Source organism: Cucurbita pepo, chromosome LG06, assembly GCF_002806865.2.
Source record: "Cucurbita pepo subsp. pepo cultivar mu-cu-16 chromosome LG06, ASM280686v2, whole genome shotgun sequence".
NCBI lineage: Eukaryota > Viridiplantae > Streptophyta > Magnoliopsida > Cucurbitales > Cucurbitaceae > Cucurbita > Cucurbita pepo.
In genome coordinates, this window is record NC_036643.1 from 4678659 (window position 1) to 4701254 (window position 22596).

Sequence of the window (22596 nt, forward strand, 5' to 3'; positions counted from 1 at the left end):
TTACGCATCGTTGTCAGCCTCACGATTTTAAAACGCATCTACTAGGGAGAGGTTTCCACACCCTTACCAGGAAGGCTCCGTTCCCCTCTCCAACCGATGTGAGATCTCACAATCCATCCCCTTGGGGGCCCAACATCCTCGTTGACACACCGCCCAGTGTCTAACTCTGATACCATTTGTATTGCCCTAAGCTCACCGCTAGCAGATATTGTCCACTTTAGCCCATTATGCATCGTTGTCAGCCTCACGATTTTAAAACACATCTACTAGAGAGAGGTTTCTACACCCTTACAAGGAATGTTCCGTTCCCCTCTCCAACTGATGTGGGATCTCACAATCCACCCCCTTGGAGCCCAACATCCTCGCTGACATACCGCCCGATGTCTGGCTCTAATACTATTTGTAATGCCCTAAGCCCACTGCTAGCAAATATTGTCTGATTTGGCCCATTACGCATCGTCAACCGCCTCACAATTTTAAAACGCATCTACTAGGGAGAGGTTTCCACATCCTTACAAGGAATGCTCCGTTCCCCTCTCCAACCGATGTGGGATCTCATAATCCACCCCCCTTGGGGACCCAACGTCCTTGTTGACACACCGCCTGATATTTGGCTCTAATACCATTTGTAATACCCTAAGCCCACCGTTAGCAGATATTATCCACTTTGACCCATTACACATCATCATAGCCTCACAATTTTAAAACAAGTCTACTAGGGAGAGGTTTCCACACCTTTATAAGAAATGCTTCATTCCCCTCTCCAACCGACGTGGGGTCTCACAAAAGGACTAGCTCACTAGTTGGTTCTTATAAGCCTGAAAAGCTGAAAGAACGGACCGACTCCTAGTATATCCAAATATTCAATATCTAGCATGAACCTGAACTACATAGAAGAAACAGGGGCAGGGAAGTCTAAAACTTTTCCTGTCTCATTCAAAAACATGTAATGTTCTACAGAAATTGTCCATTTCATAAGTAGGTTAGCTGTCTTTCCTGCATAAGTCACCATGTAATAATGCTAACATAAAGTGACTAATTATCTATACATGTTCTAAATGGCTCAAGAGGTTGTCATAACATCCCAGCGCCAAATTGTCCCATCTTCACAGCAGCTCAGAATTATACTGAAACACAAACCAATGTTTTTTCTTTTCTTTTTACATGTTCGATGTCGACTGAAACGAACGAGATTTCGATAAATTGGAGAGTTCATATGTAACAAGAACATTGCTTACCTTCCATCAAAGGACATGGCTGTCTGTCTGATGGGAGACTTCGACTGGGCATGAGACAGCCTAGATGAGAAAATGAACAAGAAAACTTGTGAGTCATGCTGGAGTTAAGAAACCAGTGTTAAAATATAAAAGAGTTGGACAAACCTTGCAATAAGAACTGGGGGGCTTGACTGAAGTTCCCAAACAAAAATCTTTCCTTCCCTATTTCCTGGAGTATTAAAAAAAAAAAAAAAAGAACAGGGAGATCTCCATGGATTAGTTGATAATTTGAATTTACGAGAATTATGTTGTGAAACAAACCAAACCCACCGCTAGCTGATATTGTCCTCTTTGGACTTTCCTTTCGGGTTTTCTCTCAAGGTTTTAAAACGTGTTTGCTAGGGAGAGGTTTCCACACCCTTATAAGGAATGCTTCGTTCCCCTCTCCAACCGATGTGGGATCTCATAATCCACCCCCCTTGGAGGCCAGCGTCCTCGCAGGCACACCGCTCGGTGTCTAGCTCTGATACCATTTGAAACAGCCCAAGCCCAAGCCCACCGCCCGTAGATATTGTCCTCTTTGAGCTTTCCAAACACGTCTGCTTGGGAGAAGTTTCCACATCCTTATAAGGAATGCTTCGTTCTCTTCTCCAACCGATGTGGGATCTGTATTGCAATGCCTTGGCATGAGTTAGGTGATATGATTTCGAAGCATAAAACGATACATGGCACGGAATTACCTATCGCAGCTGCATTATAATGAAAATCACAGGAAAACTTGATGAACCAAATATCACATTCAGGAACAGGGTACTTCTGAAGAATATCCACAGTACCCTAAAGAAGAAAAAGATGGTAGACTTTCAGAATAGTGTGTGAATAGATCCAGAGAAATTGGTATGATATATCCCAGAAATAAAGTAGGTTTGAGGATCAGACCTCTCCAGGTGACTGCTCCTTCATTTTAGGTTCCCACAACACTATTTCATTGTCAACACTCTGGAATACACAAACATAATCCTTATTACAGGTACTGATAATAATATAAAAACATCTAATAACAACAATTTATCCATTATCTTTCTGGGGCCAAGGGCGTAACGGCTCAAGCCCACCGCTAGCAAATGTTGTCTTCTTTGGGTTTTCCCTTTTGGGCTTCTCCTCAAGGTTTTTAAAACGCGTCTGCTAGGGAGAGGTTTCCACATCCTTATAAAGGGTGTTTCATTCTCCTCCCAACCGATGTGAGATCTCACAATCCACACCCCTTCAAGGCCCAGCGTCCTCGCTAGCACTCGTTCCCTTCTCCAATCGATGTGCCACAATCCACCCCCCTGGGGCCCAGTGTCCTTGCTGGCACACCGCCTCATGTCCACCCCCCTTCGGGGCTCAGCCTCCTCACTAGCACATCGCTCGGTGTCTGGCTTTGATACCATTTGTAACGGCCCAAGCCCACCGCTAACAAATATTGTCCTCTTTGGGCTTTCCCTTTAGGGTTCCCCCTCAAGGTTTTTAAAACGCGTCTGCTAAGGAGAGGTTTCCACACCCTTATAAATGGTGTTTCGTTCTCCTCCCTAATCGATGTAGGACCTCACAAAGAAGATAGCCACATAGGCTTGTGGCTTGGGGTCCACGGAATCAGCATGCCAGTTCAAGATTTCTAAAACTAGAAAATCCTAGATATCTTCCAAAGTTGACATTAGAGCATGTCCATCGTAAACATATATAAGTTACGAAGCACAAAATACAGATGCGAGACACCGATACGACATGTCATATTTTTAAAATCTTAAACATAGACGCTGCAAGGACACATTTATTAAATAATAACTTTAAAATATATCACGTTTATACAAGAAGAAAATTCAAGGTCAATGTGTGTTTATATGATTAAAGAAGAGCTTGATGTACTTTGCTCTACAAATTTATTATTTTTGTCATATATGTGTTCATTTAGTATACTTAATAAGTGTTCGATGCATGCCTAACAAATATTGTAGCTATTTTGACTATGTACAACTAGTGTTTAAAACATCTATTGCACTAACAAGTGTCAGAGCGTTCAAGTACCTAACGTGTACGATAAATTATTGACTCCCCGTATTACAAAAATAGACTAAACAAATAAGCAAAGCATACCTAGGGTGTGTTGGGAATGTTACTAAACTAGAGTGCTTTTAACTCTTTCCAAAACATGAAATGTAACACGATAATCTTGGGTGAGAAGTGCTCGTGGGGTACGACAACAGTGCTTTTGGCACGGCAAAGACACTCCCATATATACTCTTAAAGTCACCTAGAAAACTCGATATCAACGGAAAGAGAAGCTGGCTGACCTTTGAAAGAATAAAATCACCAAGCCACCTACTGCAGTCAACATAATTGGAATGAACTGATGCTATGAACACCTGAATCAGCAAAACATATTTAGATTCAGAGGATAAATGTGAATCTGAAACATGAAAATGTATGATACTTACTGGGAACTGGACATACTTTGTGGGAAATTTTGATGGAAGATCTGTCCAGGTAAACGATTTTTCCACGTATGTCCAGAACTCTGAAGCAAGCAACAACACGAAGAGCTAGTTTAACAAAAACTGAAACTTAGCCTTTACACATTAGAAGTTCGAATCGATATCGTGGAACAACTTGGACAATGAATTCAGATAGAACGAAGCCACAGGGCACGAAAATAAGAAAATCAAAATCCAATGAGGTTCTGTTGGTTGAATTATAATTCATACTTGAACCAGTAAGACGAAAAAAGAAACTGAATACTTAATCTTAATAGAATATCATTGGCAATTGGTTTAAGCAAAGACATAAATGCAATGCCCTACCTTTCATTGACCAAATTTTTACAGTGTTGTCCATGCCACAGCTTGCGATGCGATAAATATCGGATGGATGGAAATCCTAAAGCAAATACAACGTCAGTAAAATTTATATACTCGGTTTCAAACCCGACCCAAAGATGAGTGCATAAAACTTCACTAAACATACAACTAGAAGATCGAATATAGTCTATCCTTACCACGCTTAAGACCTCATTACGATGACCACCTGCACCAGCGAATACCAAAATGCAAATACCTGTATGAACATTCCATAATCGAACAGATTCGTCCTGGACACTTCAAACCATTAGTCAAGGTAATTTTAAGAGAATGTAAGGATATATCTTAATTCTTATCCAAAACGAATCGAAGGGTATAGTTCGGCACCATACTTTGCTAGCAGAGATCACAAGTGATGGTTTCAGTGGCTGAGTCCTGATTTCGTTTATTGAATCACCATGACCAACAAAACTCTGCAGAGAAGAGCAGATCCAAGTAGTAGGAAATAAGTCAAATCTAAGCTCCATGGCTAGTTCATCTAGCTGACTACAGTATGCAAATATTATGTTCAAGAGCAGATCCATGTTTATGAACCTCCCACCCTCTCTTTCCCTTAGCTATGAATTGGATGGTGCTTGCAATTTTAAGGACTATTCATTTCCCTTCTGTATATAGACCGGCAGTATGCTGCTCAGTGAGTGAATTGTTTGTCTATCTCAACTATTTCCTTTCTGTCTATACCGGTTTCATGCTGTACGGGGTGGGTTGTTCGTCCACCTCTTCAATATCTTCAATTATCTTCCTCTTTTTTTATTATCGATTTGTTCATGACATTAAAATATATATAAAAATGGAGGGAAAAATAAAACATGTCCCACAACTGAATCAGCAGGTAACATGTGAGATCCCACATCGGTTCGGGAGGAGAACGAAGCATTCTTTACAAGGGTGTGGAAACCTCTTCCTAGCAGACGCGTTTTACAAACCTTGAGGGGAAGCTCGAAAGGGAAAGCCCAAAGAGGACAATATCTACTACTGGTGGACTTGGGCCGTTACACAACAAGTCTAGAAAAACACCATCCAGTTATATGCATACACATTCTTGAAGAACTATTTTTCGAACTTTCCATTGGAAAATGAAACTATTAAAATCTGACAGTTATGATCCAAAGAGATACCTTATATATCTTTTCACTGCCAGCATCAATAACACGGATTATACCATTGATTCCACCAGCAACAACAAATGGGGAGCCATCGACGTTGAACGCCCAGCTTACAGTGTAAAAAGACTCATCCTTCTGATCTACAAAGTACATGGGGAACTCAATGTAACTTGAGAATATAAATAGATCTGGGGTTGAACTACAACACAGTCACTCACATCTTCGTCGACGTAAGACTGCAACACGGCTATAACACCCCCTTCAAGACATTGATAAACTGTAACCTGCAAAAATATTAAGCAACATTAAAACAGCACCACAGTTTCAAATTCAGCAACCACATCATTACGTGGAGACAATGTTAGGAACCATGACCTCCACAATGGTATGATATTGTCCACTTTGAGCATAAGCTCTCAAGGTTTTGCTTTTGGTTTCCCCAAAAGGCCTCATGCTAGTAGAGATGTATCCCTTACTTGTACACCCATGATCATCCCCTTAATTAGCAATTGTGGGACTCTCTCCCAACAATCCTCCCCTCGAACAAAGTACAACATAGAGCCTCCCCTGAGGCCTATGTAGCTCTCGAATAGTCTCCCTTTNCCATACTTTGCTAGCAGAGATCACAAGTGATGGTTTCAGTGGCTGAGTCCTGATTTCGTTTATTGAATCACCATGACCAACAAAACTCTGCAGAGAAGAGCAGATCCAAGTAGTAGGAAATAAGTCAAATCTAAGCTCCATGGCTAGTTCATCTAGCTGACTACAGTATGCAAATATTATGTTCAAGAGCAGATCCATGTTTATGAACCTCCCACCCTCTCTTTCCCTTAGCTATGAATTGGATGGTGCTTGCAATTTTAAGGACTATTCATTTCCCTTCTGTATATAGACCGGCAGTATGCTGCTCAGTGAGTGAATTGTTTGTCTATCTCAACTATTTCCTTTCTGTCTATACCGGTTTCATGCTGTACGGGGTGGGTTGTTCGTCCACCTCTTCAATATCTTCAATTATCTTCCTCTTTTTTTATTATCGATTTGTTCATGACATTAAAATATATATAAAAATGGAGGGAAAAATAAAACATGTCCCACAACTGAATCAGCAGGTAACATGTGAGATCCCACATCGGTTCGGGAGGAGAACGAAGCATTCTTTACAAGGGTGTGGAAACCTCTTCCTAGCAGACGCGTTTTACAAACCTTGAGGGGAAGCTCGAAAGGGAAAGCCCAAAGAGGACAATATCTACTACTGGTGGACTTGGGCCGTTACACAACAAGTCTAGAAAAACACCATCCAGTTATATGCATACACATTCTTGAAGAACTATTTTTCGAACTTTCCATTGGAAAATGAAACTATTAAAATCTGACAGTTATGATCCAAAGAGATACCTTATATATCTTTTCACTGCCAGCATCAATAACACGGATTATACCATTGATTCCACCAGCAACAACAAATGGGGAGCCATCGACGTTGAACGCCCAGCTTACAGTGTAAAAAGACTCATCCTTCTGATCTACAAAGTACATGGGGAACTCAATGTAACTTGAGAATATAAATAGATCTGGGGTTGAACTACAACACAGTCACTCACATCTTCGTCGACGTAAGACTGCAACACGGCTATAACACCCCCTTCAAGACATTGATAAACTGTAACCTGCAAAAATATTAAGCAACATTAAAACAGCACCACAGTTTCAAATTCAGCAACCACATCATTACGTGGAGACAATGTTAGGAACCATGACCTCCACAATGGTATGATATTGTCCACTTTGAGCATAAGCTCTCAAGGTTTTGCTTTTGGTTTCCCCAAAAGGCCTCATGCTAGTAGAGATGTATCCCTTACTTGTACACCCATGATCATCCCCTTAATTAGCAATTGTGGGACTCTCTCCCAACAATCCTCCCCTCGAACAAAGTACAACATAGAGCCTCCCCTGAGGCCTATGTAGCTCTCGAATAGTCTCCCTTTCTCGACTCCTTTCTCTGGAGCCCTCGAACAAAGTACACCCTTTGTCGACACTTAAGTCACTTTTGACTACACCTTTGAGGCTATCGNAAGAGCAGATCCATGTTTATGAACCTCCCACCCTCTCTTTCCCTTAGCTATGAATTGGATGGTGCTTGCAATTTTAAGGACTATTCATTTCCCTTCTGTATATAGACCGGCAGTATGCTGCTCAGTGAGTGAATTGTTTGTCTATCTCAACTATTTCCTTTCTGTCTATACCGGTTTCATGCTGTACGGGGTGGGTTGTTCGTCCACCTCTTCAATATCTTCAATTATCTTCCTCTTTTTTTATTATCGATTTGTTCATGACATTAAAATATATATAAAAATGGAGGGAAAAATAAAACATGTCCCACAACTGAATCAGCAGGTAACATGTGAGATCCCACATCGGTTCGGGAGGAGAACGAAGCATTCTTTACAAGGGTGTGGAAACCTCTTCCTAGCAGACGCGTTTTACAAACCTTGAGGGGAAGCTCGAAAGGGAAAGCCCAAAGAGGACAATATCTACTACTGGTGGACTTGGGCCGTTACACAACAAGTCTAGAAAAACACCATCCAGTTATATGCATACACATTCTTGAAGAACTATTTTTCGAACTTTCCATTGGAAAATGAAACTATTAAAATCTGACAGTTATGATCCAAAGAGATACCTTATATATCTTTTCACTGCCAGCATCAATAACACGGATTATACCATTGATTCCACCAGCAACAACAAATGGGGAGCCATCGACGTTGAACGCCCAGCTTACAGTGTAAAAAGACTCATCCTTCTGATCTACAAAGTACATGGGGAACTCAATGTAACTTGAGAATATAAATAGATCTGGGGTTGAACTACAACACAGTCACTCACATCTTCGTCGACGTAAGACTGCAACACGGCTATAACACCCCCTTCAAGACATTGATAAACTGTAACCTGCAAAAATATTAAGCAACATTAAAACAGCACCACAGTTTCAAATTCAGCAACCACATCATTACGTGGAGACAATGTTAGGAACCATGACCTCCACAATGGTATGATATTGTCCACTTTGAGCATAAGCTCTCAAGGTTTTGCTTTTGGTTTCCCCAAAAGGCCTCATGCTAGTAGAGATGTATCCCTTACTTGTACACCCATGATCATCCCCTTAATTAGCAATTGTGGGACTCTCTCCCAACAATCCTCCCCTCGAACAAAGTACAACATAGAGCCTCCCCTGAGGCCTATGTAGCTCTCGAATAGTCTCCCTTTCTCGACTCCTTTCTCTGGAGCCCTCGAACAAAGTACACCCTTTGTCGACACTTAAGTCACTTTTGACTACACCTTTGAGGCTATCGACTTCTTCGTTCGACACTTGAGGATTCTATTGACATGGCTACCATGTTAGGAACCACGACTCTCCACAATGGTATGATATTATCCACTTTGAGCATAAGCTCTCATGGCTTTACTTTGGGCTTCCCCAAAAGGCCTCATACCAATGAAGATGTATTCCTTACTTATAAACCCATGATCATCCCCTTAATTAGCCAATGTGGGTCGCCCTCCCAATAATCCTCGGCCGACAATTTCATAGCACCTGAGTTTTAGGTAAAGTAACAAGCACCATTTCTCCTTCAGTAAATCTCAATTAACAAATATCAGAATGCTATTCCTTTATTTACAAGAGTACAATTAGAAGTGGAGGCATTTTAACCTAAACCAATCGGGTTTTACAGCTCAAGCATCACAATTGGGAACCCAAGACATCAAAACACAAACAAGCCCACTCAAAAATCAAACAAAATCCGAAGCCATACGGCGCAGCATTCCAACATATACAGTAAAATCGACGAACTCAATCACCAAGAACGCAATACTAATCGAAATTCATCAAACACTTCGAAAATAAAACATGGGTCACTCCCAAATTTTCCATTCAATGCTGCACAATCCTTCCCCTGCATATTCCAAAGAAATAAAACAACATGTGAAGCGCTCACCCGATTGCCGCCAACAGTGGCAAAGACGTTGAAGTAGCGAGAGTCGATGAAGTTGAAAACTACAGCATAAAGAGGCCTTTTCCCCTCTTGAAGCCGGTTGGTGACCCTGTATTCCCTCTTCCTCGATGGAGTTAACGAACCCACCACTGGTTCGGAGCCTAAAGAGTACTTCGCCATACGCGCAAAATGGCAGAGACAGAGACAGGGAGGGAGTTTGTATAGACGGGCAGAAAGAAGAAGGGCAAAAGTGAGGACTTCGGGCAGGTGATCGGCCCCAATTAATTTAATTTTTTTAAGTAACAATTTATATAAAATATAAATTTAAATAAAATTAATGAAATTTCTTAAGAATTTGTTTATAAATTCAAAGGTAATAAAAATTGACACTTAATTTTGATAAGATTTATCACGACACTATTTATTATAAATTTGACATCGTGAATACGGACCTCACCGAACGGGACGAAAAATTTCCGTTTAAACGGAAAATGGGAGAGAGTGGCTTAGTGATACCTTTTGAGATAGAATGATCTTAATTTTCGATATAGTTGTAAATAATACCAACAATACCTTCTAATTTTTACACATTAACTGTAACGTCGATTTTCATATTTTATTTTAAAGAAAAGCGTTTTTAGAACAATGACAAAGTTCAAAGGTATTTTTTCTGAAACAAAATGGATAAAAGTGAAACTTTCAAAGTCTAGAGTTACAGGTGTAACCCGCAACCCGACATGATACCATTTTTAACTACAAACATTTTTTTTGGGCAAATTTCGTTCGACAACACGACATTCTCGTTCAAATATAAGCCGGCCATACTTGTGATGGTTTCCAATGATCCAATATGACCACTTTGGTCTACGTTGTCATGATATTGTTCCATGGAAGCAGGTGGGTAAAAGTTCGGCCCGATTTTTTTTGGTGTAGTAGCGGAGGGATTGACATTTCTAATGCATATTCAGTCGTACCGGCATGGCCCCACTGATTTTTTTCGATCAGAGCATCCAGCAGTGCAACCCGATTCTACTTGACTAAGCCCCGTGCTCGTGACCAATTTTGACCCTGCAAGCATGAAAGAGTTCTTTTTCATCGGGTAATTAAGAGGATACCTATCATTAGAAAATTAGGACAAGAAGATGAGTCAAAATTGACCAATTCTGCACTTTCTGCTGTGTGTGTGAGAGAGTGAGAGGGAGAGAGAGGGGCATATTTTAATGCAAAAACAATGTAAGATGACGAAGGAGATCCAACTCACTTGGTCCAATCCATCAACAAATGTCATAGAGAAAATCAATGAAAATGGAACACGTTACAAACGGTTCACGCACACCGTTAGCAGATATTGTTCTTTTTACACTTTCCCTTTCGGGCTTTCTCTTAAGGTTTTTAGAATGCGTCCGAAACATCTTTTATAAGGGTGTGGAAACCTCTCCCTAGCAAACGTGTTTTAGAAACCTTGAGAGGAAGCCCGAAAGGGAAGGCCTAAAGAGGAAAATATTTACTAGCAGTGGACTTGAACGGTTACAATTTTTCTTCTCTATCAGCGTTGCTATCTGGTTTTGTTCTTATTTTCTATGAGTTTTTAAGTCTTTTAACGAGGATGACAGGTTAACCTTTAGCCCCAAGACAACAAAGCATTGTTGCTTCATAGTCTCCTAAGTGCAGTCTTTTTGGCCTTATGCATTAGGAAGGGAGCAAAGATTGCAGGCAGAAAATGCTTAGTTTTGGAGAAGTAAACAACTAGAAAAAACCAGACATAAACATGGGCTAGCTAGGTAACAGATATTGTCCTCTTTGGACTTTTTCTTTTGGACTTTTCCTTAATGTTTTAAAACGCGTCTATTAGGGAGAGGTTTCCACACCCTTATAAGGAATGATTTGTTCCCCTCTCCAATCGACGTGGGATCTCACAAAACATAACCATAATAGTCATACAAAGCAGTCCAAAGGCAGAAGAAGGGAAAAACGCTAGCAGATATTGTCCTCTTTGAGTTTTCCCTTTCGGGTTTCCCCTCAAAGCTTTAAAACACGTCCATTAGGGAGAGGTTTCCACACCCTTATAAGGAATGATTTGTTCCCCTCTCCAATCGACGTGGGATCTCACAAAACATAACCATAATAGTCATACAAAGCAGTCCAAAGGCAGAAGAAGGGAAAAACGCTAGCAGATATTGTCCTCTTTGAGTTTTCCCTTTCGGGTTTCCCCTCAAAGCTTTAAAACACGTCCATTAGGGAGAGGTTTCCACACCCTTATAAGGAATGATTTGTTCCCCTCTCCAATCGACGTGGGATCTCACAAAACATAACCATAATAGTCATACAAAGCAGTCCAAAAGGCAGAAGAAGAAACAAAAAACTCAACCTATCATATCATTCAAGAATCTCAAATCAATCATCTTCATTTTTGAAGTTTTGTTAATGCATTTCTGAGTCCCAATAACCAGAAAGGAGAATCAGTCTACCCAAAGGCTTGAAATTGCTTGCAGACAAACGAATAGTAATGCCAAGATATTGACAATTAAGGAATCACTATGGCGCCGGCAAGGCTCAAATATAAAGTAGAATCATTCTTATCTCACCTGGCATTGGCCATTTCAGAGAATGCTGCTCCTCTCTTTCTCTCTGTCACTCTTCTAAACCACAGAGCTGAAAAAATGGCAGGCAAAAGCATGTTTCGGTATGCTGATGGCTTCGACAAGTTTCTGATGTTTTTTGGGACTTTGGGCAGCATAGGAGATGGATCACAGATCCCTCTCACGATGTTCCTTCTTAAGGATGTAATCAATGCTTATGGAGACAAGAACAGTGGCTTGACAAACGATATGGTTGACAAGGTAAGGCTTGCTCCTCTTTGGTATGTTGCCTTTTCTTATGGAAAACTCTGTCGTTGATTTGATTGAGAGGAAATTAACAATGAATACTTAAAACCAATGATAGTGGCTAGATAGAAAGGACAGAAGGTAAAGTGAACTAACTACACATTTGCAAAAAGCGAGAGAGAAGAACTGTGAGATTCCATATCGATTGGAGAGAGGAACGAGTGCCAGCGAGGACGCTGGACTCCGAAGGAGAGTGAATTGTGAGATCCCACATCGATTGGAGAGGGGAACAAGTGCCAGCAAGGACGCTGGACCCCGAATGAGTGGATTGTCAGATCTCACATCAGTTGGGGAGGAGAACGAAGCATTCTTTATAAGAGTGTGGAAACTTCTCACTAGCAGACACGTTTTAAAGACCTTGAGGGGAAACCCGAAAGGGAAAGCCCAAAGAAAACAATATTTGCTAGGGTGGTTTGGGCTGTACAAATGGTATCAAAAACAGACACCGGGTGATGTGCCAACAAGAAGGTTGAGCCCTTAAAGGGTGTAGACACGAGGCGGTGTACCAGCAAGGACACTGGGCCTCGAAGGGAGGTGGATTGGGGGGTCCCACATTGATTGGAGAAAGGAACGAGTGGCAGCGAGAACGCTGGGCCCCAAAGAGGGGTGGATTGTGAGATCCCACTTCAGTTGGAGAGAAGAACGAAGCATTCTTTATAAGGGTGTGGAAACCTCTCCCTAGCAAACACGTTTTAAAAACCTTGAGAGTAAGCCCGAAAGGGAAAGCCCAAAGAGGACAATATCTGCTAGAGGTGGGCTTGGCTGTTATAGAGAGACTGAAACAAAGAATATGTCCAACTAGACCACATACCATAACATAAAACATAATGTTCAGCCGACAAATCAACTAGACCACACACCATAACATAAAACATAATGTTCAGCCGACAAATCAACTAGACCACATACCATAACATAAAACATAATGTTCAGCCGACAAATCAACTAGACCACACACCATAACATAAAACATAATGTTCAGCCGACAAATCAACTAGACCACATACCATAACATAAAACATAATGTTCAGCCGACAAATCAACTAGACCACACACCATAACATAAAACATAATGTTCAGCCGACAAATCAACTAGACCACATACCATAACATAAAACATAATGTTCAGCCGACAAAACAATAACTTACAGCTCTCAATCATATATTGTTTGATCATAAGGCAACCAAAGGAGGCAGAGAAAGAAAACAGTTTCTACAATAGTGAGATGCCTTCCTGGCCAGAGGAAAAATACTAGAAACTGCATTTAATTATGAACTTTTGCATTTATTACCCAACCTACAGGCTAAATGCTGTTAGTGATATAGTTTGTACAGCAATTTGTTAACTTGCTATTCTAATATGTTTCAGTTTGCACTGCGACTACTTTACGCTGCAGTTGGCATCGGACTTTCAGCCTTCGTGGGTGAGCCTATTTGCTAGAAATATATTCATGGGGTAAGAGGGTAATAGTTTATGTTTTTCTCACTAAGCTTCACAATTTGAACTTTTCAGAGGGATTGTGTTGGGCAAGAACAGCAGAGAGACAGACATCTAGGATGAGAATGGAATATTTGAAATCTGTGCTTAAACAAGAAGTTAGTTTCTTTGATACCCAAACTGGTTCGACGACTCATGAGGTTGTCTCCCTCATTTCCTCCGACGCGAGTTCAATCCAAGTCGCCTTATGTGAAAAGGTTCGGTCTCAGAGAAACTATCAATGAATATATTTGGCTATTGACATAACTACTAATTACCAGAAACTATGTTAGAGATATTTATCAGCAAGGTTTAATGTAACCCCCCAGATCCACCGCTAGCAGAAATTGTCCTCTTTGGGCTTTCCCTTTCGGGCTTCCCCTCAAGGCTTTAAAACGCGTTTGCTAGGGGAAGGTTTCCACACCCTTATAAATGGTGGTTTGTTTTCCTCCCCAACCAATGTGGGACATCACAATCCACCCCTCTTCGGGGCCCAGCGTCCTCGCTGGCACTCTTTCCTTCCTCCAATCGATGTGGGAACGCCCCCAAATCCACCCCCTTTAGGGCCCAGCGTCCTTACTGGCACACTGTCTCGTGTCTACCCTCCTTCGGGAAACAACGAGAAGGCTGGCACATCGTCTAGTGTCTGCTAGGGGAAGGTTTCCACACCCTCATAAATGGTGGTTTGTTCTCCTCCCCAACCAATGTGAATATATGTAGACAAGATTTTCTAATATGTTAGAGATCAAAAGTAAAGAGAAAGGATCATCCATAAATATGAAAAACACAGATAGCCCAAGAGATATCAATAATTTCATCTACCATCATGCAGGAATATCTCATTCTTTCTTTCTGTGCAGATACCTGACTGCCTTACTTACATGTCAACATTCTTCTTCTGCCACGTATTTGCCTTTATAGTATCGTGGAAATTCACCTTTGCAGTCATCCCGCTCTCGGCCATGTTCATTGGTCCAGGGCTTGTGTTCGGCAAGATTATGATGGACCTGATAATGAAAATGATTGAATCTTATGGTGTGGCTGGTGGGATTGCAGAGCAAGCAGTATCTTCAATAAGAACTGTATATTCCTACGTAGGAGAAAGGCAAACACTGGAAAAGTTCAGCCAAGCACTCCAAAAAAGTATGGAATTTGGGATTAAGTCCGGTTTGGTGAAGGGATTGATGCTTGGAAGTATGGGAATCATTTACGCTGGTTGGGGCTTTCAAGCTTGGATTGGCACTTATTTGGTCACTGAGAAAGGAGAAAAAGGAGGCAATGTTTTTATAGCTGGTTTCAACGTTCTAATGGGAGGGCTGTGAGTTTTCTTCATCATCTATATCCAGTTCATTCATTGCTGTAGTTAGTTTGCATAATTCCATTCACTTTTTCTTCTATAAATTCGACGTTTTCAGGAGTATATTGAGTGCATTGCCTCATCTAACCTCGATCACAGAAGCAACATCTGCAACTGCTCGTATCCTTGAAATGATCGATCGTGTTGCTGAGACAGACAGAGAAGACAAAAAGGAGAAAGCTCTATCTCACGTGAAAGGAGAAATCGAATTTCAAAACGTATATTTTAGTTATCCGTCAAGGCCTGATACGCCTGTATTACGAGGATTCAATCTGAAGGTTCCAGCAGGGAAGAGAGTAGGACTCATAGGAGGAAGTGGATCTGGGAAGTCCACGGTTATCTCGCTGCTTGAAAGGTTTTATGATCCTACTGATGGAGAAATACTCTTAGATGGACATAAAATAAAAAGATTTCAGCTAAAATGGCTAAGATCTCAAATGGGTCTGGTGAATCAGGAACCTGTTCTATTTGCAACTTCAATAAAAGAGAACATAATATTTGGAAAAGATGGAGCTTCAATGGAACAAGTGATAAATGCAGCTAAAGATGCAAATGCACACGACTTCATCGTTAAGCTACCAGAAGGTTACGATACTCAAGTAAGTTTTTGTCACGTATTTACTTACAGAATTAGGTTGCTGTCTAAGACTTCGCGGCTCGAAAACTAGTTATCAACTGCAAAACAAAGAAGTGTATGAAATAGATCAGCCTCTTGGGTAGTTTGAAACAAATACAACAATTTGAAACTAAAAAAATAATGGAATGTAGCTTAGTCTGCTTTAAAAAACCTTTGGTATGTCGACTTCTTTTCAGGTCGGTCAGTTTGGTTTCCAAATGTCTGGAGGTCAAAAGCAACGGATTGCCATAGCGAGAGCTCTTCTTCGGGACCCAAAAATACTGTTACTTGATGAAGCAACCAGTGCACTGGATGCACAATCTGAACGAATGGTACAGGAAGCAATTGATAAAGCATCAAAAGGAAGGACGACGATCACCGTTGCACATCGTCTTTCAACAATACAAACGGCACATCAAATTGTAGTTCTTAAAGCTGGGCAAGTAATTGAATCGGGTTCACATGATGAGCTGATGCTGTTGAACAATGGACAGGGTGGGGAGTATCGAAGGATGGTGCAGTTGCAGCAGATGGCAGTGCAGAATGAAACTTTCTATGATTCCAATATTGAAATGGATAGAAGATATCGCCATAGGATGAGTACTCCCACAAGCCCAATCAGTGTGAGATCCAGTGGATATAGTACTCCAGTATTATATCCCTTCAGCTCAGCAATGTCTGTCTCCATGGGAACGCCCTATTCTTACTCCGTCCAGTTTGATCCCGATGATGAAAGTTTTGAAGAAGATAAAAAACATCCAGCTTATCCTTCTCCTTCCCAGTGGCGTTTACTGAAAATGAATGCACCGGAATGGGGACGAGCACTGCTTGGATGTTTAGGTGCTTTAGGCTCAGGAGCAGTGCAACCCATTAACGCGTATTGCGTAGGAGCACTCATATCAGTTTATTTTCGCGCCGATGAGCCCAACATTAAGTCTAAAGCCAGAAACTTGTCACTTATCTTCTTAAGCATTGGCATTTTCAACTTCTTAACAAATGTCCTGCAACATTACAATTTTTCAATCATGGGAGAAAGACTAACGAAGCGGGTGCGTGAGAAAATACTCGAAAAGCTTATGACATTTGAAATTGGATGGTTCGATCAAGATGAGAACACAAGTGCAGCCATTTGTGCAAGGTTATCAACTGAAGCCAACATGGTCCGTTCCCTTGTTGGAGACAGAATGTCATTACTGGTCCAAGCAGTTTTTAGTGCAGCCTTTGCTTACACTGTGGGACTTGTGCTCTCATGGAGGTTAACTCTGGTGATGATTGCCGTACAGCCACTAGTCATTGGTAGCTTCTATGCAAGGAGTGTGTTGATGAAGAGCATGGCTGAAAAATCCCGAAAAGCACAAAGAGAAGGCAGCCAACTTGCGAGTGAAGCGGTAACGAACCATAAAACCATCGTTGCATTCTCGTCTCAGAAAAAGATACTCGGGCTCTTTGCTGCCACCCTTAAAGCTCCTAAGAAAGAAAGTGCCAGACAGTCTTGGATATCTGGCCTTGGCCTATTCAGTTCCCAGTTCTTTAACACTGCTGCAACAGCTTTAGCCTACTGGTATGGTGGGAGGCTATTGACACAAAACATGATATCCTCAGAGCACATCTTTCAAGCATTCTTGATATTGCTATTCACTGCATATATCATAGCCGACGCTGGAAGTATGACTTCCGATATATCTCGAGGAAGCAATGCTGTTGGATCAGTGTTTGCAATCCTAGACAGGAAGACTGAAATCGATCCCGATCACAGATCAAGACGGGATCTCAAAAGACGGTTAAAGGGTAAAGTGGAGCTCAGGAGTGTTTCTTTCTCATATCCAACAAGACCAGAACAGATAGTTTTAAGGGGACTGAGCCTTAAAATTGATGCAGGAAAAACAGTAGCCCTGGTGGGGCAAAGTGGCTCAGGAAAATCTACTATCATTGGACTTATAGAAAGGTTTTATGATCCCTCAAGTGGGTCTATACACATTGACGAACAGGACATTAAGAACTACAATTTGAGATGGTTAAGGTCACAAATAGCATTAGTCAGTCAAGAGCCAACTCTTTTTGCTGGAACTATCAGAGAAAACATTGCCTATGGAAAAGAGGAAGCAGGGGAATCAGAGATCAGACAAGCAGCTGTTCTTGCCAATGCTCATGAGTTCATAAGGTAAACAGAACTACATTTTTCCTAAGCTCTCTTCCTTCCCTTTCCTCATTAGAATAAAGTTCAAATTCATTTCGGATCTAGACCTGGTTAGAGGGAGTCCCACGTTGGCTAATTCAAGGAATGATCATGGGTTTAGAAGTGAGGAATACTATCTCCATTGGTACGAGGCCTTTTGGAGAAGCCCAAAACGAAGCCATGAGAGCTTATGCTCAAAGTGGACAATATCGTACTATTGTGAAGAGTCGTGATTTCTAACATGGTATCAGAGTCATGCCCTAAACTTGCCATGTCAACATAGTCCTTAAGTGTCAAACAAAGAAGTTATGAGCCTCGAAGAAGTAGTCAAAAGTGACTCAAGTGTCGACAAAGGGTGTACTTTGTTCGATGACTCCAGAGAAAGGAGTCGAGCCTCGATTGAGGGGAGACTGTTCGAGGGCTCTATAGTGTACTTTGTTCGAGGGGAGGATTGTTGGGAGGGAGTCCCACATTGGCTAATTTAGGGAATAATCATGGGTTTATAAGTGAGGAATACTATCTCCATTGGTATGAGGCCTTTTGGGAAAGTCCAAAGCAAAGCCATGAAAGATTATGCTCAAAGTGGACAATATCATACCATTGTGGAGAGTTGCGATTTCTAACATGGTATCAGAGTCATGCCCTAAACTTAGCCATGTCAACAGAGTCCTCGAGTGTCGAACAAAGAAGTTGTGAGCCTCGAAGAAGTAGTCAAAAGTGACTCAAGTGTTGAACAAAGGGTGTACTTTGTTCGAGGACTCCAGAGAAAGGAGTCGAGGCTCGATTAAGGGGAGGCTGTTTGAGGGCTGCATAGGCCTCAGAGGAGGCTCTATAGTGCACTTTGTTCGAGGGGAGGATTGTTGGGAGTGAGTACCACATTGACTAATTTAGGGAATAATCATGGGTTTATAAGTGAGGAATACTATCTCCATTGGTATGAGGCCTTTTGGGAAAGTCCAAAGCAAAGCCATGAAAGATTATGCTCAAAGTGGACAATATCATACCATTGTGGAGAGTTGCGATTTCTAACATGGTATCAGAGTCATGCCCTAAACTTAGCCATGTCAACAGAGTCCTCGAGTGTCGAACAAAGAAGTTGTGAGCCTCGAAGAAGTAGTCAAAAGTGACTCAAGTGTTGAACAAAGGGTGTACTTTGTTCGAGGACTCCAGAGAAAGGAGTCGAGGCTCGATTAAGGGGAGGCTGTTTGAGGGCTGCATAGGCCTCAGAGGAGGCTCTATAGTGCACTTTGTTCGAGGGGAGGATTGTTGGGAGTGAGTACCACATTGACTAATTTAGGGAATAATCCTGGGTTTATAAGTGAGGAATACTATCTCCATTGGTATGAGGCCTTTTGGGAAAGTCCAAAGCAAAGCCATGAAAGATTATGCTCAAAGTGGACAATATCATACTATTGTGGAGAGTTATGATTTATAACATGGTATCGGAGTCATGCCCTAAACTTAGTCATGTCAACGGAGTCCTCAAGTGTCGAACAAAGAAGTTGTGCGCCTCGAAGAAGTAGTCAAAAGTGACTCAAGTGTCGAACAAAGGGTGTACTTTGTTCGAAAACTCCAGAGAAAGGAGTTGAGCCTCGATTAAGGGGAGGTTGTTCAAGGGCTCCGTAGGCCTCAGAGGAGGCTCTATAGTGTACTTTGTTCGACGAGAGGATTGTTAGGAGGGAGTCTCACATTGTGAGAATCCCACATTGGTTGGGGAGGAGAACGAAACACCCTTATACTTTATAAGGGTGTGAAAACCTTCCCCTAGCAGACGCGTTTTAAAGCCTTGAGGGAAAGCACGAAAGGTAAAACCCAAAGAGGATAATATATGTTAGCGGTGGGTCTAGGCCGTTACACACATTGGCTAATTTAGGGAATGATCATGGGTGTGTGAAAACCTTCCCCTAGCAGACGCGTTCTAAAGCCTTGAGGGAAAGTCCGAAAGGTAAAACCCAAAGAGGACAATATATGTTAGTGGTGGGTCTAGGCCGTTACACACATTGGCTAATTTAGGGAATGATCATGGGTTTATAAGTGAGTAATACTATCTCCATTGATATGAGGCCTTTTATAAAACAGGTGGGTCTAGGCCGTTACACACATTGGCTAATTTAGGGAATGATCATGGGTTTATAAGTGAGCAATACTATTTCCATTAATATGAGGCCTTCTAGAAAACCCAAAGCAAAGCCATGAGAGCTTATGCTCAAAGTGGACAATATCATACCATCGTGGAGAGTCGTGATTCCTAACCAAACGAGTGATTTCAATAAACAACATTACACTTTACCATATTTCTATTCTAACAGCGGAATGAAAGATGAGTATAACACATACTGTGGCGAGCGAGGAGCGCAGCTATCAGGAGGGCAAAAGCAAAGAATCGCACTGGCAAGAGCAATCCTGAAGAACCCATCAATCCTGCTGCTAGATGAGGCAACAAGCGCGCTCGACAGCGTATCAGAGAATTTGGTGCAGGAAGCCCTAGAGAAGATGATGGTAAACAGAACCTGCATAATCGTCGCCCACCGCTTATCAACGATTCAGAAAGCGAACACCATCGCCGTGATCAAGAACGGGAAAGTTGTGGAACAAGGATCGCACAATGAGCTGATTTCAATGGGGCGCCGTGGAGAGTACTATTCTTTGACAAAATCGCAGGCCGGAAACTTCCCTCCGCGCTGAATCGCTGAAATTTCATGTGGGGTTTATGGGTTTAAGCTTGTTGTAACTGTAAGCCCAGAAATTGAATCAGTTAGAACAATTTTTCTATGAACATGATGAACCCACGTCAAAAATTAAAATGGCTCTTTGTTAGTACCAAACTATGTTGAAGTGGAAATTACAACCCCTATTATAAAATAATATTAAAAATAAAAATAAATAAATAAATAGTGTCGTGCTTATCTAGAAATGTTCATTTAGTCTGATAGGTCTCGGGTCAGAAAATCCGAGATGGAAGAGATAGTTTTCAGATAAATAATTTGGAGGCAGGATTATAATTTTCATCCTCGTTTCCATCTCGAACGACATGTTCATTTAGTCTGATGGGTCTCGGGTTCCATCTCAAACGGACATGTTCATTTAGTCTGATGGGTCTCGGGTCAGAAAATCCGAGATGGAAGAGATAGTTTTTGGAGGCAGGATTATAATTTTCATCCTCGTTTCCATCTCGAACGACATGTTCATTTAGTCTGATGGGTCTCGGGTTCCATCTCAAACGGACATGTTCATTTAGTCTGATGGGTCTCGGGTCAGAAAATCCGAGATGGAAGAGATAGTTTTTGGAGGCAGGATTATAATTTTCATCCTCGTTTCCATCTCGAACGACATGTTCATTTAGTCTGATGGGTCTCGGGTTCCATCTCAAACGGACATGTTCATTTAGTCTGATGGGTCTCGGGTCAGAAAATCCGAGATGGAAGAGATAGTTTTCAGATAAATAAAATGGAAACAGGATTATTTATTACTATGGTGTAATATTCAAATTTAAACAGTATAATTATAGGGTCGGAAATCTGAGTTTAAATCGAAGTGGGAAGAAATTTAAAAATTATATTTGTTAGACGAACACGACTATTGTCCACTTTGAGCATAAGCTCTCATGGTTTTGCTTTGGACTTCCTTATCAATGGAGAGAGTATTCTTTGTTTATAAACCTATGATCATTCCCTAAATTAGCCGATGTGGGACTTTCATCATCCAACAATATTTACTGTCACACTCTGTTATCGCTCCCAAATGTTTAATTATGTTAAAGAATTTTCGATATTAAAATTTAAATTTTTAGAAATTATGTTGGTAGAACGTCTCAAATATTAATAATTTTTTAAAAATTGGAACTAATAAATAAATATAAAATATAACTCTTTTAAAATTAAATATCTAACAATATTTATTTAATTGTTTCTCAAATAAAATTACAGACACTAAAATAAATATTTTAAAAAATTAATTTCTCGATCTTCTACCGTCGGCCGTGATTGGGCGGTGGAGACACTTCCGACTAAAGACGCCGCCCAAAAATTCCGTCAAATGACGTCATTTTCAGAAAAGTTTCCACAACACAAACACCCAAAAACTCCAAATAACCCTCACCGGCGAGCCGTCGAGCACGGCGGCGCCGGAGCTAAGCGTAATCCCTGGGTATTCCGTCGCTCCCTGCCCGTTGACTTTGAACTCTGCTCCGACTCTCAAATTCTCCCTCTTGGTATTCCAGAACAAGATCTTGAACCGGACCGCCGTCGCCAAATCCAGCCGGAAAATCGCCGACCCATTCCGGGAAACCGCCTTCCAATCCACTCCACGGGTCTCGATGGTCTCGTTTCTGAACGCCTTCTTGCCGCGGCCTTGGTGGAATCCGGGCACTGTCACGTTGCCCAGCGGCCGCCGGCCGACGAGTGTGAGGTTGAGATTGAGAGAGTCGTAGAAGACTGATTTGTCTTTGTTCTGGTTTTTGAGGCGCAGATCGAAGGAGACGGTGGAATTTAAAGGCGAATTTAGGGATTGATTTAAGGCTGGAATGTAAAAATGTTCGATGGAGCATTTGGGTTTGCGGGTTCGAAGGCTGAGCCATAAGAACAGAGCAGCGAAGCCGGAAGTTAAGATGAAGCTGAAACAACACCGGCAGCAGCCGCCGGATTCCGTCATGTAAGGCGGCGAACGGAGAAAAGGGATCCGGTGGGAAGGAGAAGAAGAGGAAATGGGAAGTTGAGAACAGGGGAAGTACAATAATGTTGTGGGGGTAGGCAAAAGCGAGCTGGGACCGACCACAAGAAGACAAAACTCAGTGGAGGAGTACAAAAACTTACTAATTTAAATAAATAAATAAATAATGTCTATTTAACGTGTGGGACCCACCAGCCAC

General features: G+C 41.5%; 3 protein-coding genes and 1 long non-coding RNA gene across 4 annotated transcripts; 1 reads left to right on the forward strand and 3 right to left on the reverse strand.

The window, feature by feature from the left end:
- Positions 1-910: 910 nt before the first annotated feature.
- Positions 911-9477, reverse strand: LOC111796629 (polycomb group protein FIE2). Its single transcript, XM_023679343.1, has 13 exons — positions 9222-9477; positions 8107-8172; positions 7901-8023; positions 5830-5910; positions 4252-4344; positions 4058-4133; positions 3695-3774; positions 3551-3622; positions 2157-2216; positions 1958-2054; positions 1383-1446; positions 1239-1298; positions 911-1127 (listed from the first exon to the last, which is right to left on the reverse strand). The coding sequence occupies exons 1-13, from the start codon at positions 9396-9398 to the stop codon at positions 1064-1066; spliced, it is 1113 nt and encodes a 370-aa protein (XP_023535111.1). The 5' UTR covers positions 9399-9477; the 3' UTR covers positions 911-1063.
- Positions 9478-9869: 392 nt separating this feature from the next.
- On the reverse strand, positions 9870-15855 carry LOC111796665. The gene is made up of 5 exons (XR_002815388.1): positions 15726-15855; positions 15564-15612; positions 14462-14587; positions 11804-12105; positions 9870-10286 (listed from the first exon to the last, which is right to left on the reverse strand). It is a non-coding gene; the product is annotated as an uncharacterized LOC111796665 (long non-coding RNA).
- Positions 11852-20531, forward strand: LOC111796663 (putative multidrug resistance protein). The gene is made up of 7 exons (XM_023679381.1): positions 11852-12058; positions 13473-13527; positions 13617-13798; positions 14441-14898; positions 14996-15536; positions 15751-17714; positions 20039-20531. Exons 1-7 carry the CDS (start codon positions 11879-11881, stop codon positions 20412-20414), a joined length of 3756 nt encoding a protein of 1251 aa, XP_023535149.1. The 5' UTR covers positions 11852-11878; the 3' UTR covers positions 20415-20531.
- Positions 20532-21628: 1097 nt separating this feature from the next.
- On the reverse strand, positions 21629-22463 carry LOC111796650 (protein NDR1-like). The gene has a single exon (XM_023679367.1). The coding sequence runs from the start codon at positions 22377-22379 to the stop codon at positions 21777-21779; it is 603 nt and encodes a 200-aa protein (XP_023535135.1). The 5' UTR covers positions 22380-22463; the 3' UTR covers positions 21629-21776.
- Positions 22464-22596: the final 133 nt, after the last annotated feature.